Genomic DNA, 13,089 nt, shown 5'->3' on the forward strand with positions numbered 1-13,089 from the left:
TCAGTGGTTGTTGTATCCTTCTGTCTTTTCCTCATCCCACCTCTGTCTTTTCCTCAATTCCACCCCTTCCTGCCTTTTCAGACTTTTCAGAATATTTACATTTTTATCGCTTATCTGTCTTCAGACCCTTTCTTTTGATCAAGTCATCCCTTTAGCGTTTGAGCTTGCTCAAGTTTTATCTTTCTGGTCTTCTAGCCTCTCCGAAATAGCTCAGTTGGGAGAGCGTTAGACTGAAGATCTTTCTGGTCTTCACCTTTTCTTCAGAGCCAAGTTTGTGAAAATATTGACTAGAGTTGAGGTCTTCATTGCCACATCTCCTTCTCTTTTCTTTGAAGTAGCTCTTGTTAAAGTCACAGGTGACTTATGTGTTGTCCAATCAAGTGATGTTTTTCAGTTTCCACCTTACCTGATCTCTCTTCATTTTGAAACATCCTTTTTCCTCTGCTTCTCTGGCATCAGCTCTGGTTTTCTTTTTGTGTCTGGCTTCTCATACTAAGTCTTGTTTGTTGATCCTTCTTCTACCAGGCCTTTAAGGAATTGGAGTTCTCAAGTCTTGGTCCCATGCCTCTGCCCTTCTTTTTTCAAATTATTTTAGGTATTTTTTTTTTTTTTTCCGAATCCACGGTTTTCATTTTTCAGTTATACATGAAGAAGTCAGGCCACTTTGTAATTCTTCCTAAATCGCTCTTCAGAGCCAAATACTTGCTTTCTTCATGTCTCCACTTACATGGCATTTACCCCTCAAGTTCAGCATGTCTAAAATGGAATTTGTGACGTTTCTTTATTCTAAGCGGGGGAACTATTGGACAGTTTTAAGCAGGGTAGTATGGGATGTGATTTACATTTTTTTGTGTCTGTGTGATTTACATTTTTTAAAGCTTCCTGTAACTGCCAGGTGGAGAATGGATTGTGGGAAATGGTAAAAGTGAAGCATAAAGACTATTTAGAAAAATACTGCAATAGTCTCCTAAAAAGATGGTGGTGCCTTGGTGCAGAATATAGTGGTATAAGTTGTGAGAATAATTAAGTATGAGATATATTTTGAAAATAGTATGAACAGGATTTATTGTGAGATATGAAGGAAAGAGAAAAATCAGGATGACTCCAAAGTTTTTGTCTTAAGCAACTGGATGGATGATGGTGTCATTAAATGTGACGGAGCAGACTGAGACAAGAAGGATTGTGGAAGTCAGTCAAGAGTTCTCTTTTGGCTGTGTTAAGCTTGACATGCCTATTTGACATCTAAGTAGAGGATATAAGGTAGACAATCCCCATATATAAATCAAATCAAGGGAGAGGTAGAGGCTCAGGATATAAATTTTGGAATTATTAGCTTGCAGTTGGTACTTACAGTCACTGTGGAAAATTCTAAAAGAGATGGAAATACCAGACCACCTTACCTTTCTTCTGAGAAACCTGTACGCAGGTCAAGAAGCAACAGTTAGAACCGGACATGGAACAATGGGCTTGTTCAGAATTGGAACGTCAAGGCTGTATATTGTCACCCTGCTAATTTAACTTATTTGCAGAGTATATCATGCAAAATGCCAGGCTGGATGAAGCACAAGCTGGAATCAAGATTGCCAGGAGAAATATCAATAACCTCAGATATGCAAGTGATACTACTTCAGTGGCAGACAGTGAAGAGAAACTAAAGAGTCTCTTGATGAAGGTGAAACAGGAGAATAAAAAAGCTGGCTTAAAACTCAACATTCAAAAAATTAAGATCATGACATCTGGTCACATCACTTCATGGCAAATAGATGGGAAAACAATGGAAACAGTGACAGATTTTATTTACTTGGGCTCCAAAATCACTGGACAGTGACTGCAGCCTTGAAATTAAAGACGTTTGTTCCTTTGAAGAAAAGCTATGACAAACCTAGACAGTGCTAGAGACATCACTTTGCTAACAAAGATTTGTACACCCAAAGCGGTGGTTTTTCCAGTAATCATATACAGATGTGAGAGCTGGACCGTAAAGAAGGCTGAGCACTAAAGAATTAGCTTTCAAATTGTGGTGCTGGAGAAGACCCTTGAGAGTCCCTTGGACAGCAAGGAGATCAAACCAGTCATTCCTAAAGGAAATCAGTCCTGAATATCATTGGAAGGACTGATGCTGAAGCTCCAACACTTTGGCCTCGTGATGTGAAGAGCCGACTCGTTAGAAAAGACCCTGATGCTGGGAAAGATTGAAGGCAGGAGGAGAAGGGGGCAACAGAGGATGAGATGATTGGATGACATTACCTATTCAGTGGACATGAATTTGAGCAAACTCCGGGAGATAGTGAAGGATAGGGAAGCCTGGCATGCTGCAGTCCATGAGTCGCAGGGAGTCAGACATGAGTTAGCGACCAAACAACAACATGCGTTTTAAGGTTCAGTTTGTATATTGTCCTTGAGCTATTTTTAAGATTTTTTTTTTTTTAACAGTCTTTAGTGTTTTTGAACACCCAGGTCATTAGACTGTTACCAGTATCTATACTGGGCAAACTTGTAGAACACATAAAAAAGTTATGCTCACTTACATATGTAAATATGATTTCTTATTATTGAACTCAACCTTACCCGCCTGTCATTTTTTTTTAAATTATTTTTGTTTAAACTGAAAATCACTCTTTAAGCCTGATAAAATAGTATAGAAGGGAGACCAAATCTCTCTTCTCTTTAGATCACTAATTCTCCAGTTTCTCCCCAGAGGTATCACATCTGTTAGTTTTTAGTGTATCTTTCCAGAATTAAAATTTGCCTATGTATACATATAGGTATGGGGTTTCCCTGATAGCTCAGTTGATAAAGAATCTGCCTGCAATCAGGAGACCCTGGTTCCATTCCTGGGTCAGGAAGATCCGCTGGGCAAGGGGTAGGCTCCCCACTGTAGTATTCTTGGGCTTCCCTTGTAGCTCAGCTGTTAAAGAATCCGCCTGCAATGTGGGAGACCTAGGTTCGACCCCTGGGTTGGGAAGATCCCTGGAGAAGGGAAAGGCTACCCACTCCAGTATTCTGGCCTGGAGAATTCCGTGCAGTGTATAGTCCATGAGGTCGCAAAGAGTCAGACATAGCTGAGTGACTTTCACTTTCACTACACATATAGATATGTTATCTTTATTTTTGAACAAATTAGAGTAAATACATAAAGAATACATGGAGTATTCTTTCTGCACCTGTCTTTTTTTATTTTTACTAAAAATATATTGTTGGAATTGTTCTATATTAGCATATTTAGATTGATCTGATTCTTCTTCATGGCTGAAAGTATTGCATTGTATGGATGTATAGTAATTTACCAGCTACACAGTTTTTTAAAAAAAATGTTTATTGGAGTATAGTTGATTTTCGATGTTGTGTTAGTTTCAAAGTATACAGCAAAGTGCCAGCCACACAATTGATAGATATTTATATTTTTTCTGGTCTTTTACTCTTTAAAAAGATTGTGTAATGCATGGTGGTAAATATTGCTGACTTGCCTTCAGTATCTGTGTTTATTAAGTTTTCTTCAAGTTACAGAATTTCAAAACTCACATGATAGTTATCTCTTTACCTTACTCAACTTTCCCATCCAGCTAGTCTTTAAGCCCTTTTGTTTTATCTGCATATAGTAACTATTATTAGCTAAGAATTTTTATAAACATTTACTCATAACCTAATGAGGAGTAGGTACTGTTATTGTTCCCTTTTCATAGAGAAAGAAACTAAGGCCCAGAGGGTAACACCGTTTCTAAGGCCATATAATTCACAAGGGACAGAACCCTTATGATTTGGATACAGGCAATGTGGTTCCAATGTCCATGCTTTTAACTACTGTGCTGTCCTCATCTCTGTTGCCTGTCTTTCCCAGTAGTGCCATAATTCAGGCGTTCATTGCCTCAAATTTGACTTTATTAATACAGGTAAAGGCTTCCCCAGTGGCTCAGTGGTAAAGAATCTATCTGCCAAGCAGGAGACGCAGGTTCAGTCTATGTGTTGAGAAGATCTTCTGGAGAAGAAAATGGCAACCCACTCCAGTATTCTTGCCTGGGAAATATCATGGACAGAGGAGCCTGGTAGGCTACAGTCTCTGGGGTCACTAAAGAGTTGGACATGACTTAGCAACTAAGAAAACAAATAGACAAAACAAATACAGGTATTCCCCACTTTTCCAAGTTTACTTTACACCTCTTTTAAGAAAGTCCCGTGTTAGTGTCTCTTTTCACTAACTGAAAGAAATTGGAAGAGGATTGTCATTTTTATGATAAAGCAAAAAAATGGGTTCAACATTTGTTTTGCGGTGAGCTGGTACAGAGGCAGCACACACCCCAAGCAGCGTGAGTGGCCCTGCCAGGCTCCTTCCCTGGAAACTACACTCATTATCTCAGCATCAAGCCACCATAGCTTTGCACTGTGTCTGTGAGCATGTGGGCTTTATCAGGATTTATTTTGTACATCAGTTAGCACAAAGGTAATTAAGGTAATTGCTTCTTCACATACCACCATTTTGCTTAGGAAAGGTTTCATTGGGAACACGCTACTTTAGGATAACAGGGAAACCTGTAATGTTTTTGTCCCTCTCAGTCTTCCTTTCCTATTTCAGTCTATATACTGAAACAAGATTAATCTCCCCAAAGCATAACTATGATTATTGCTTCCCAGATCAAAATCCTTAGTAGCTTCCTGCTGCATTTAGAATTCAGCTCAGTCTCATGCTCTTCCTTTTTATATGTGCTATACTGTCAGTCAGTTTGCTCCAAGCTTTATCTAAGGTGTGATCATTGAGTTGTCTAAAGACTAGACAATGAAATTAGAAGTAATTAAGCAAAAAAAAAAAAAAAATGATGAAGTAAACAGTCATTGGAGTTGAATGGTGCTTTTTTAGAAAAGTTGTTTCCCTTTTTACTCAGTATCCCTTGCCATATGGTTTCATCAGCAAACTATCAACCCAGTTAATTTGAATCAGATGTGTAATTGATCAAACCAAAGCTTAGCTGCAAACATCTTGGTGTCACATAAAATAAATTCCTTCAAACACATGGAAGTACACAGACTTGATGCAGAAATGTGAATTTTCTAATGTGAATTGAAAAGGACAAAGGAGAAGCCCCAGCAAGACGGTAGGAGGGGTGAAACTGTGTTTAGAATCAAACCCCATACCCACCAGAGACTTTCAGAGGGCTCTAACAAAACCTGGTGCACACAGGAGACCCCACAGAGACTGAGCCAGACCTGCCTGTGAGTGTTTGAGTGTCTCCTATGGAGGTATGGGTCAACAGTGGCCTGCCACAGGGGCAGGGGCTCTGGGTGCAGCAGACCTGGGTGTGGCATAAGCCCTCTTGGATGAGGTTGCCGTTAACCCCACCATGGAGCCGCCAGAACTTGCAGAGGACTGGGGAAACAGACTCTTGGAGGGCACAGACAGAACCTTGTGTGCACCAGGACCCAGGAGAAAGGAGTAGTGACCCCACAAGAGACTGACCCAGACTTTCCTGTAAGTGTCCAGGAGTCTCCAGTGGAGACGTGGATCTCTGGTGGCCTGCTGCAGCGTTGGAGGCCTGCTGCAGGGTTGAGTGCGGCAGTGCATGCATGGGACCTTTTGAAGGAGGTCACCATTATCTTCATTATCTCCACCATAGTTTGGTCTCAGGTCAAACAACATTTAGGGAACACAGCCCTGCCCATCAACAGAAAATTGGATTAAACATTTACTGAGAATGGACCCACCCATCAGAACAAGACCCACTTTCCCCCACAATCAGTCTCTTCTAACAGGAAGCTTCCATAAGCTTCTTATCCTTATCTATCAGAGGGCAGACAGAATGAAAACCACAATCACAGAAAACTAATCGAACTGTTCACATGGACCACGGCCTTGTCTAACTCAGTGAAACAATGAGCCATGCTGTGTAGGGCCACCCAAGACAGACGGGTCATGGTGGAGAGTTCTGACAAAATGTGGTCCACTGAAGAAGGGAATGGCAAACCACTTCAGTATTCTTGCCTTGAGAACCCCATAAACAGTATGAAAAGGCAAAAAATATGACACTGAAAGATAAACTCCCCAGGTTGGTAGGTGCCCAATATGCTACTGGAGAAAAATGGAGAAATAACTCCAGAAAGAATGAAGAGACGGAGCTAAAGCAAAAACAACGCCCAGTTGTGGACATGACTGGTGATGGAAGTAAAGTCTGACGCTGGAAAGAACAATATTGCATACAAACCTGGAATCAGGGTAAATTGGAAGTGGTCAAACAGGAGATGGCAAGAGTAAACATCGACATTTTAGGAATCAGTGAACTAAAATGGACTGGAATGGATGAATTTAACTCAGATGACCTTTATATCTACTATTGTGGGCAAGAATCCCTTAGAAGAAATGGAATAGCCCTCATAGTCAACAGAAGTCCAAAATGCAGTACTTGGGTGCAGTCTCAAAAATGACAGTGTGATCTCTGTTCATTTCCAAGGCAAACCATTCAATATCACAGTAATCCAAGTCTGTGCCCCAACCAGTAATGCTGAAGAAGCTGAAGTTGAACGGTTCTATGAAGACCTACAAGACCTTCTAGAACTAACACCCAAAAAAGATGTCATTTTCATCATAGGGGAATGGAATGCAAAAGTAGGAAGTCAAGAGATACTGGGAATAACAGGCAAATTTGGCCTTGTAATACAAAATGAAGCAGGGCGAAGGCTAACGGAGTTTTGCCAAGAGAATGCACTGGTCCTAGCAGACACCCTCTTCCAACAACACAAGAAAAGACTCTACACATGGACATCACCAGATGGTCAATACCGAAATCAGATTATGTTGTTTGCAGCCAAAGATGGAGAAGCTCTATACAGTCAGCAAAAACAAGACTGGGACCTGACTGTGGCTCAGATCATGAACGCCTTATTGCCAAATTCAGACTTAAATTGAAGAAAGTAGGGAAAACCATTAGACCATCCAGGTATGACCTAAATCAGATCCCTTATGATTATACAGTGCAAGTGACAAATAGACTCAAGAGATTAGAGCTGATAGACAGAGTGCCTGAAGAACTATGGACGGAGGTTAATGACATTGTACAGGAGGCAGTGACCAAGACCATCCCCAAGAGAAAGAAATGCAAAAAGGCAAAATGGTTGTCTGAGGAGGTCTTACAAATAGCTGTGAAAAGAAGAGAAGCTAAAGGCAAAGGAGAAAAGGAAAGATATACCAGAGTTCCAAAGAATAGCAAGGAGAGATAAGAAAGCCTTCCTCAGGGATCAATGCAAAGAAATAGAGGAAAACAATAGAATGGGAAAGACTAGAGATCTCTTCAAGAAAATTAGAGATACCAAGGGAACATTTCATGCAGAGATGGGCACAATAAAGGACAGGAATGGTATGGACCTCACAGAAGTAGAAGATATTAAGAAGAGGTGGCAAGAATACACAGAAGAACTATACAAAAAAGATCTTCATGACCCAGATAACCACGATGGTGTGATCACCCACCTAGAGCCAGACATCCTAGAATGTGAAGTCAAGTGGGCCTTAGGAAGCATCACTACGAACAAAGCTAGTGGAGGTGATGGAATTCCAGTTGAGCTATTTCAAATCCTAAAAGAGGATGCTGTGAGAGTGCTGCACTCAATATGCCAGCAAATTTGGAAAACTCAGCAGTGGCCATAGGACTGGAAAAGATCAGTTTTCATTCCAATCCCAAAGAAAGGTAAATGCCAAAGAATGTTCAAACTACGTACAGCTGCACTCATCTCCCATGCTAGAAAAGTAATGCCCAAATTCTCCAAGCCAGGCTTCAACAGTATGTAAACCATGAACTTGCAGATGTTCAAGCTGGATTTAGAAAAGGCAGGGACACCAGAGATCAAATTGCTAACATCCATTGGATCATCGAAAAACCAAGAGGATTCCAGAAAAACACTACTTCTGCTTTATTGACTACTTCCAAAGCCTTTGACTGTGTGGATCACAACAAACTGTGGAAAATTCTTCAAGAGATGGGAATAACCAGACCACCTGACTTGCCTCCTGAGAAATCTGTATGCAGATCAAGAAGCAACAGTTAGAACTGGACATGGAACAACAGACTGGTTCCAAATCGGGAAAGGAGTACGTCAAGGCTGTATATTGTCACCCTGCTTATTTAACTTATATGCAGAATACATCATGCGAAATACCGGGCTGGATGAAGCACAAGCTGGAATCAAGATTGCTGGGAGAATTATCAATAACCTCAGATATGCAGATGACACCACCCTTATGGCAGAAAGGGAAGAAGAACTAAAGAGCCTCTAATTCAAGTGAAAGAGAAGAGTGAAAAAGCTGGCTTAAAACTCAGCATTCAGAAAATGAAGATCATGGCATCCGGTCCCATCACTTCATAGCAAATAGTTGGGGAAATAATGGAAACAGTGACAGACTTACTTTTTTGGGCTCCAAAATCACTGCAGATTGTGAATGCAGCCATGAAATTAAAAGACACTTGCTCCTTGGAAGAACAGCTATGACCAACCTAGACAGCATATTAAAAAGCAGAGACATTACTTTGCTGTCTGTCTAGTCAGAGCTCTGGTTTTTTCCAGTAGTCATGTATGGATGTGAGAGTTGGACTATAAAGAAAGTTAAGCACTGATGAATTGATGCTTTTGAATTGTGTTGGAGAAGACTCTTGAGAGTCCCTTGAACTGCAAGGAGATCAAACCAGTCCATCCTAAAGGATATCAGTCCTGAATATTCATTGGAAGGACTGATGCTGAAGCTGAAACTCCAATACTTTGGCCACCTAATGCGAAGAACTAACTCTTTGGAGAAGACCCTGATGCTGGGGAAGACTGAAGGCAGGAGGAGAAGGGGATGACAGAGAATGAGATGGTTGGATGACATCACCAACTAACTCAGTGGACGTGAGTTTGAGCAAGCTCCAAGAATTGGTGATGGACAGGAAGCCTGGTGTGCTGCAGTCCATGGGGTCGCAAAGAGTTGGATACGACTGAGTGACTGAACTGAACTGAATGTGAATTGGGTACCTTAGAAAGAGGTAATGTCTTTAGCTTTAAATACTATGCATATACAAAGGAAAACAGTGAGGAAAGCATTCAGGGAGAAAAATAACTTCTCAAAGCTGTAACAAAATCTTTTCTATTCAGTTTTGATTTTAAGTCCAAAATTTATCTGTGCATTTTTAGAAAGAATACTTCAGCGCAAGTGTTCTTGTGAAGTGTTACTTTTTGTAATTTTTGTTTCTAAGTAAAGAATAGCTATTTCTGAATATAATGCTTCATGCAAATATTTTACTAGAAATCATGTGTACTTTGGCCATATTCATATCTGGCATTTTGTTTAGTTTTGCATTTAAGATATTGGCTCTCTGCTTATTACCTAACAGGATTATTATCAGTTTTTCAGGATAGTTTCTAAATATCAAATTTTAAGAGTTTTTTTTAAAAAAATCCAATATTAAAAATTAATTATTTAATGAATATTTTGTTGCTTTTGCCCAGATTTAGTCCACCACAAGCTCTCATTGCCATTGGTTGAGTCTAAATCTTTTCTTGGAAGACACTGCATTTACCAATAGAAAATGGTGACTTGAGAGAAAGCAAAGTTAATTCGTATAAAACAGTTGTGTCTTCACTTTCAAAACTCATCACTTTTCTAGTTTTAATCAAGGAACAATGAATAGCAAAAATATAAATGGCATTTCTGGATACAATTGTTTGACTGTTGGAATTTCTGGATTTCCTTCTCCTTAGGAGTTCCTCAGTTTCACTTGCAGAAATAGCATGGACTCTGTGTCTCTAAGGAGCTACCCATCTTCAGTGTTCCTTAAAGGAGGGAGGTTGCAAAATTTTAGATCAGCAGGCTTTGTCAAAATGTATTGATTTAAAAATCAGTTTTTCATATTTAGTCTCCTTACATCTATACTCATAGAGTACATAGTCTTTTTTTTTTTTTCTCTCTCTCTCAGGGATGTTTTTGGGGAAAGAAGTTATTCTCTGGAAATTCAAGTTACAGAGTACAAGAAATCCAGGAGCAAGTAAAGACCAAACAGTGTAGTCTAGCTCTTGGGTGAATTATTACTGTAAATTTTCATTTCAGTATAATTAGGATTCAGATATGTAGTTGTTAGCAAAGAAACTGATCACATTATTTTTTAGGGTTGTAGAAAAATATTTGCTATGCTTAATACAGATTCTTTTGCTATAGTTTACATTTCTAGACAGGCACACATCAACACGACATTGTAAATCAACTATACTTCAATAGAAAAAAAAGTCACATTGACACAGATAACTTATTTTTTTAATAGACTTATAAATTTATTAATTTATTTTTCATTTATTTTTATTAGTTGGAGGCTAATTACTTTACAGTATTGTAGTGGTTTTTGCCATACATTGACATGAATCATTGATTCATGGATTTACATGTGTTCCCCATCCTGATCGCCCCTCCCACCTCCCTCCCCATCCCATCCCTCTGGGTCTTCCCAGTGCACCAGCCCTGAGCACTTGTCCCATGCATCCAACCTGGACTGGCGATCTGTTTCACACTTGATAATATACACGTTTCAGTGCTGTTCTCTCAGATCATCCCACCCTCGCCTTCTCCCATAGAGTCCAAAAGTCTGTTCTATACATCTGTGACACAGATAACTTAGAGCACAAATGCAGACTCTTTTTTAAATCTTAAACATAGAAAACAACCTATAAGGAGTAAAAAAAAGTTTTAAAATTACTTTTAATTTTTCCCTTTTCCCCTCCTCTAAAACTTCTTAGAATCATAAAATATTAAAATTGAAAAAGACCTTGGAAGTCATCTTGCTTTATCTTTTACCCAGTGTGGAAATCCTTTCCACAATAGCTCTAATTTTTTTTTTAATCTCTATTTAAAGGGATCTGCTTATTTTGATCTCTTCATTTATTGGGTTGCCTATTTGCAGAGCGAGCTGTCACATTATTTGTTGTCTCTAATTGTTACAAAGATTTGCCTTAAATTCAGCTGCAACTTTGAGTTTCTCCCAGTTGTGTTTTCTGGTAGAATACTACCCTTTGAAGACAGTTATAATATTCTGGGTCTAAAGTCTTTTCAGTTGTATCTTCTGGTAGAATATGGAGTAAATCCATTCCTTCTTCATTTAACTACCCTTTGAAAACAATTTTAACTTTCTGGGTCTAAATTCTTTTTAATTTTTTAACTTGGGGTCTGTAAATTCACGAGTCTGTGGATAGTCTTCAGAGGATTATATCATACGTAAAATTGTGAACATATATGTGCATTTTTCTGGGAAGAGAGCCATAATTTTTATTAGTCTCAGTGGAACCCAATTCCCTGCCAGAGTTAATGTACCAGACCTACTGGAATGGACCTGGTAATCTGCTTTTTGTTTTTATATTTTTTAATAAGCTTGCAATGAGCCATCTAGTCCAGCATCTCAGGAACCATTGCACTGGGTAAGTTCTAAGATTAAAGCCTTTCTGATTCTCTTGAAAATGGTAGAATTTTTAGAACTTTGGAGACTGTCTAGTATACATATAGTTTGTGATGTGCTTATAGTTATATCCTTCCTGTCAAAAGATTAAACTGGTCCAAAAGGGTGGGGTTTTTATTTAAAACTTTATTTCAAAGTCTTGGCAGCCTGTGATGATGTTATTTTAAATTAGAAGTGTTCCTAGAATTTTTGTTTGTTAGATCCAGATACAGTATTTCAATCTAACACAAGTTTATGAATTACAGTACTTTTTGATTAATTTTTAATCTGTAAAAATTTTAGCCTCTTTCATTTTTACTATTTCTAAGGAAGGATAGTATCATTTATGAACATTGGTTTCACGGCTACCTTTTGGAACAGTTTAGTTACAGCTCCTCCTTGCTCCCTCCCTCCTCCGAAGACAAAACTACTCACCCAACAAGCCCACTTTTTTTTCCAGTAAAGTAGTACTTGAATAACTGATAATATAAACTGAAATGACAAAAGAATAGCTTAAGATTTGAAGATGTCTCTCAGTGTGCTGTGATTACTTTATTTTTATAGAATAAAAGAAATCTATGACAGGCCTACCTTTTGATACACGTGTTAGAGGAGTAATGTCAGGGGAGCAAAGAGACTAAAGTGAAAGAAAACAGAAATGAAGCAAGCAAGGGAAATGAGTATGTTTTAATGACCAGTGGAAATGGCGGCAACAAAAAGGCGAGAACCAGTGATTTTCGTTCATTTACCACTTATTTATAGAGTTGGCTTATAAGCAGATATATGTGAAAATGGAATATTTAAAATAAATAAGGAGTGTGTTAAAAAACAGAAGATATAACATCTGATGTCTGGGGGGGCAAATAGCTGCTTTTGCCTCAATATTGTTAGTTCCGTAAAGATACATTTCCTTTGCATGTATTTGGGAAGTGCAGTAGAAACCAGTAAGTAGTCAACAGCTGCTCACACTCTACTTGAAAGCCCCTAAAAGAATCAGAGTGATCTTCAAGTTGCCAGCACAGTTGTTCCTCACAATTTTTGACTCCTAAAAACCTAAGGGATGGGAAGTATTTAACAGTTATTCCAGTAGTTAGGAATGACTTACTGTGGTTTTATTCTTAATAATTAAGTGGCAGTATAATGATACAGTTAGCTTTCTCTGTCCACGAGTTCCACATCCATGGATTCAGCCAACCTCAGATCAAAAATATTTGGGGAAAATAGAAAGTTCCAAATAGCAAACACTGAATCTGCTGCACTCCAGCAACTATTTACAGATAATTTACATTGTATTTACAACTACTGACATAGTATTTACATTGTATTAGGTAATGTATTTACAATGTATTAGGTATCAATCTAGAGAGGATTTGAAGTATGCAGGAAGATGTATGAGTAGGTTGTATGCCTACGTAAGCCTTAACCATTTTATAGAATAAAGGAGTTGAACATCCTTGGATTTTGGTATTTGCAGAGGGTCCTGGAACCAATCCCCAGTTGATATTGAGGGATGACTGTATAATGGAGAATCTTGGGAGAGGAGAGCAACTTCTTTAGTGAGTTGGGAGAGTGTACTTTTGGTTGAGAATTACTCCCTCAATATTCATTCATTCATTTAACAAGTATTTATTCAAGTGCCTCTATTATACATACTTTT

At 38.7% G+C, this 13,089-nt stretch overlaps 1 protein-coding gene across 5 annotated transcripts in view; it reads left to right on the forward strand.

The window, feature by feature from the left end:
* KLHDC10 (kelch domain containing 10) overlaps nucleotides 1-13,089 on the forward strand; it is a 61,909-nt gene that overhangs the window by 12,096 nt on the left and 36,724 nt on the right. The window contains exon 1 of one of the 5 annotated variants that reach the window (XM_061165795.1): nucleotides 3,713-4,043. The exons of the other annotated variants lie outside the window; for them this stretch is intronic. Within the exon in view, the coding sequence (XP_061021778.1) occupies nucleotides 3,989-4,043 (55 nt within the window). The 5' untranslated portion in view covers nucleotides 3,713-3,988. Of the gene's footprint in view, nucleotides 1-3,712; nucleotides 4,044-13,089 lie in introns of those variants that run through there. 5 annotated transcript variants of the gene reach the window in all.

This window comes from Dama dama, chromosome 18 (assembly GCF_033118175.1).
Source record: "Dama dama isolate Ldn47 chromosome 18, ASM3311817v1, whole genome shotgun sequence".
Classification (NCBI taxonomy): Eukaryota; Metazoa; Chordata; class Mammalia; order Artiodactyla; family Cervidae; genus Dama; species Dama dama.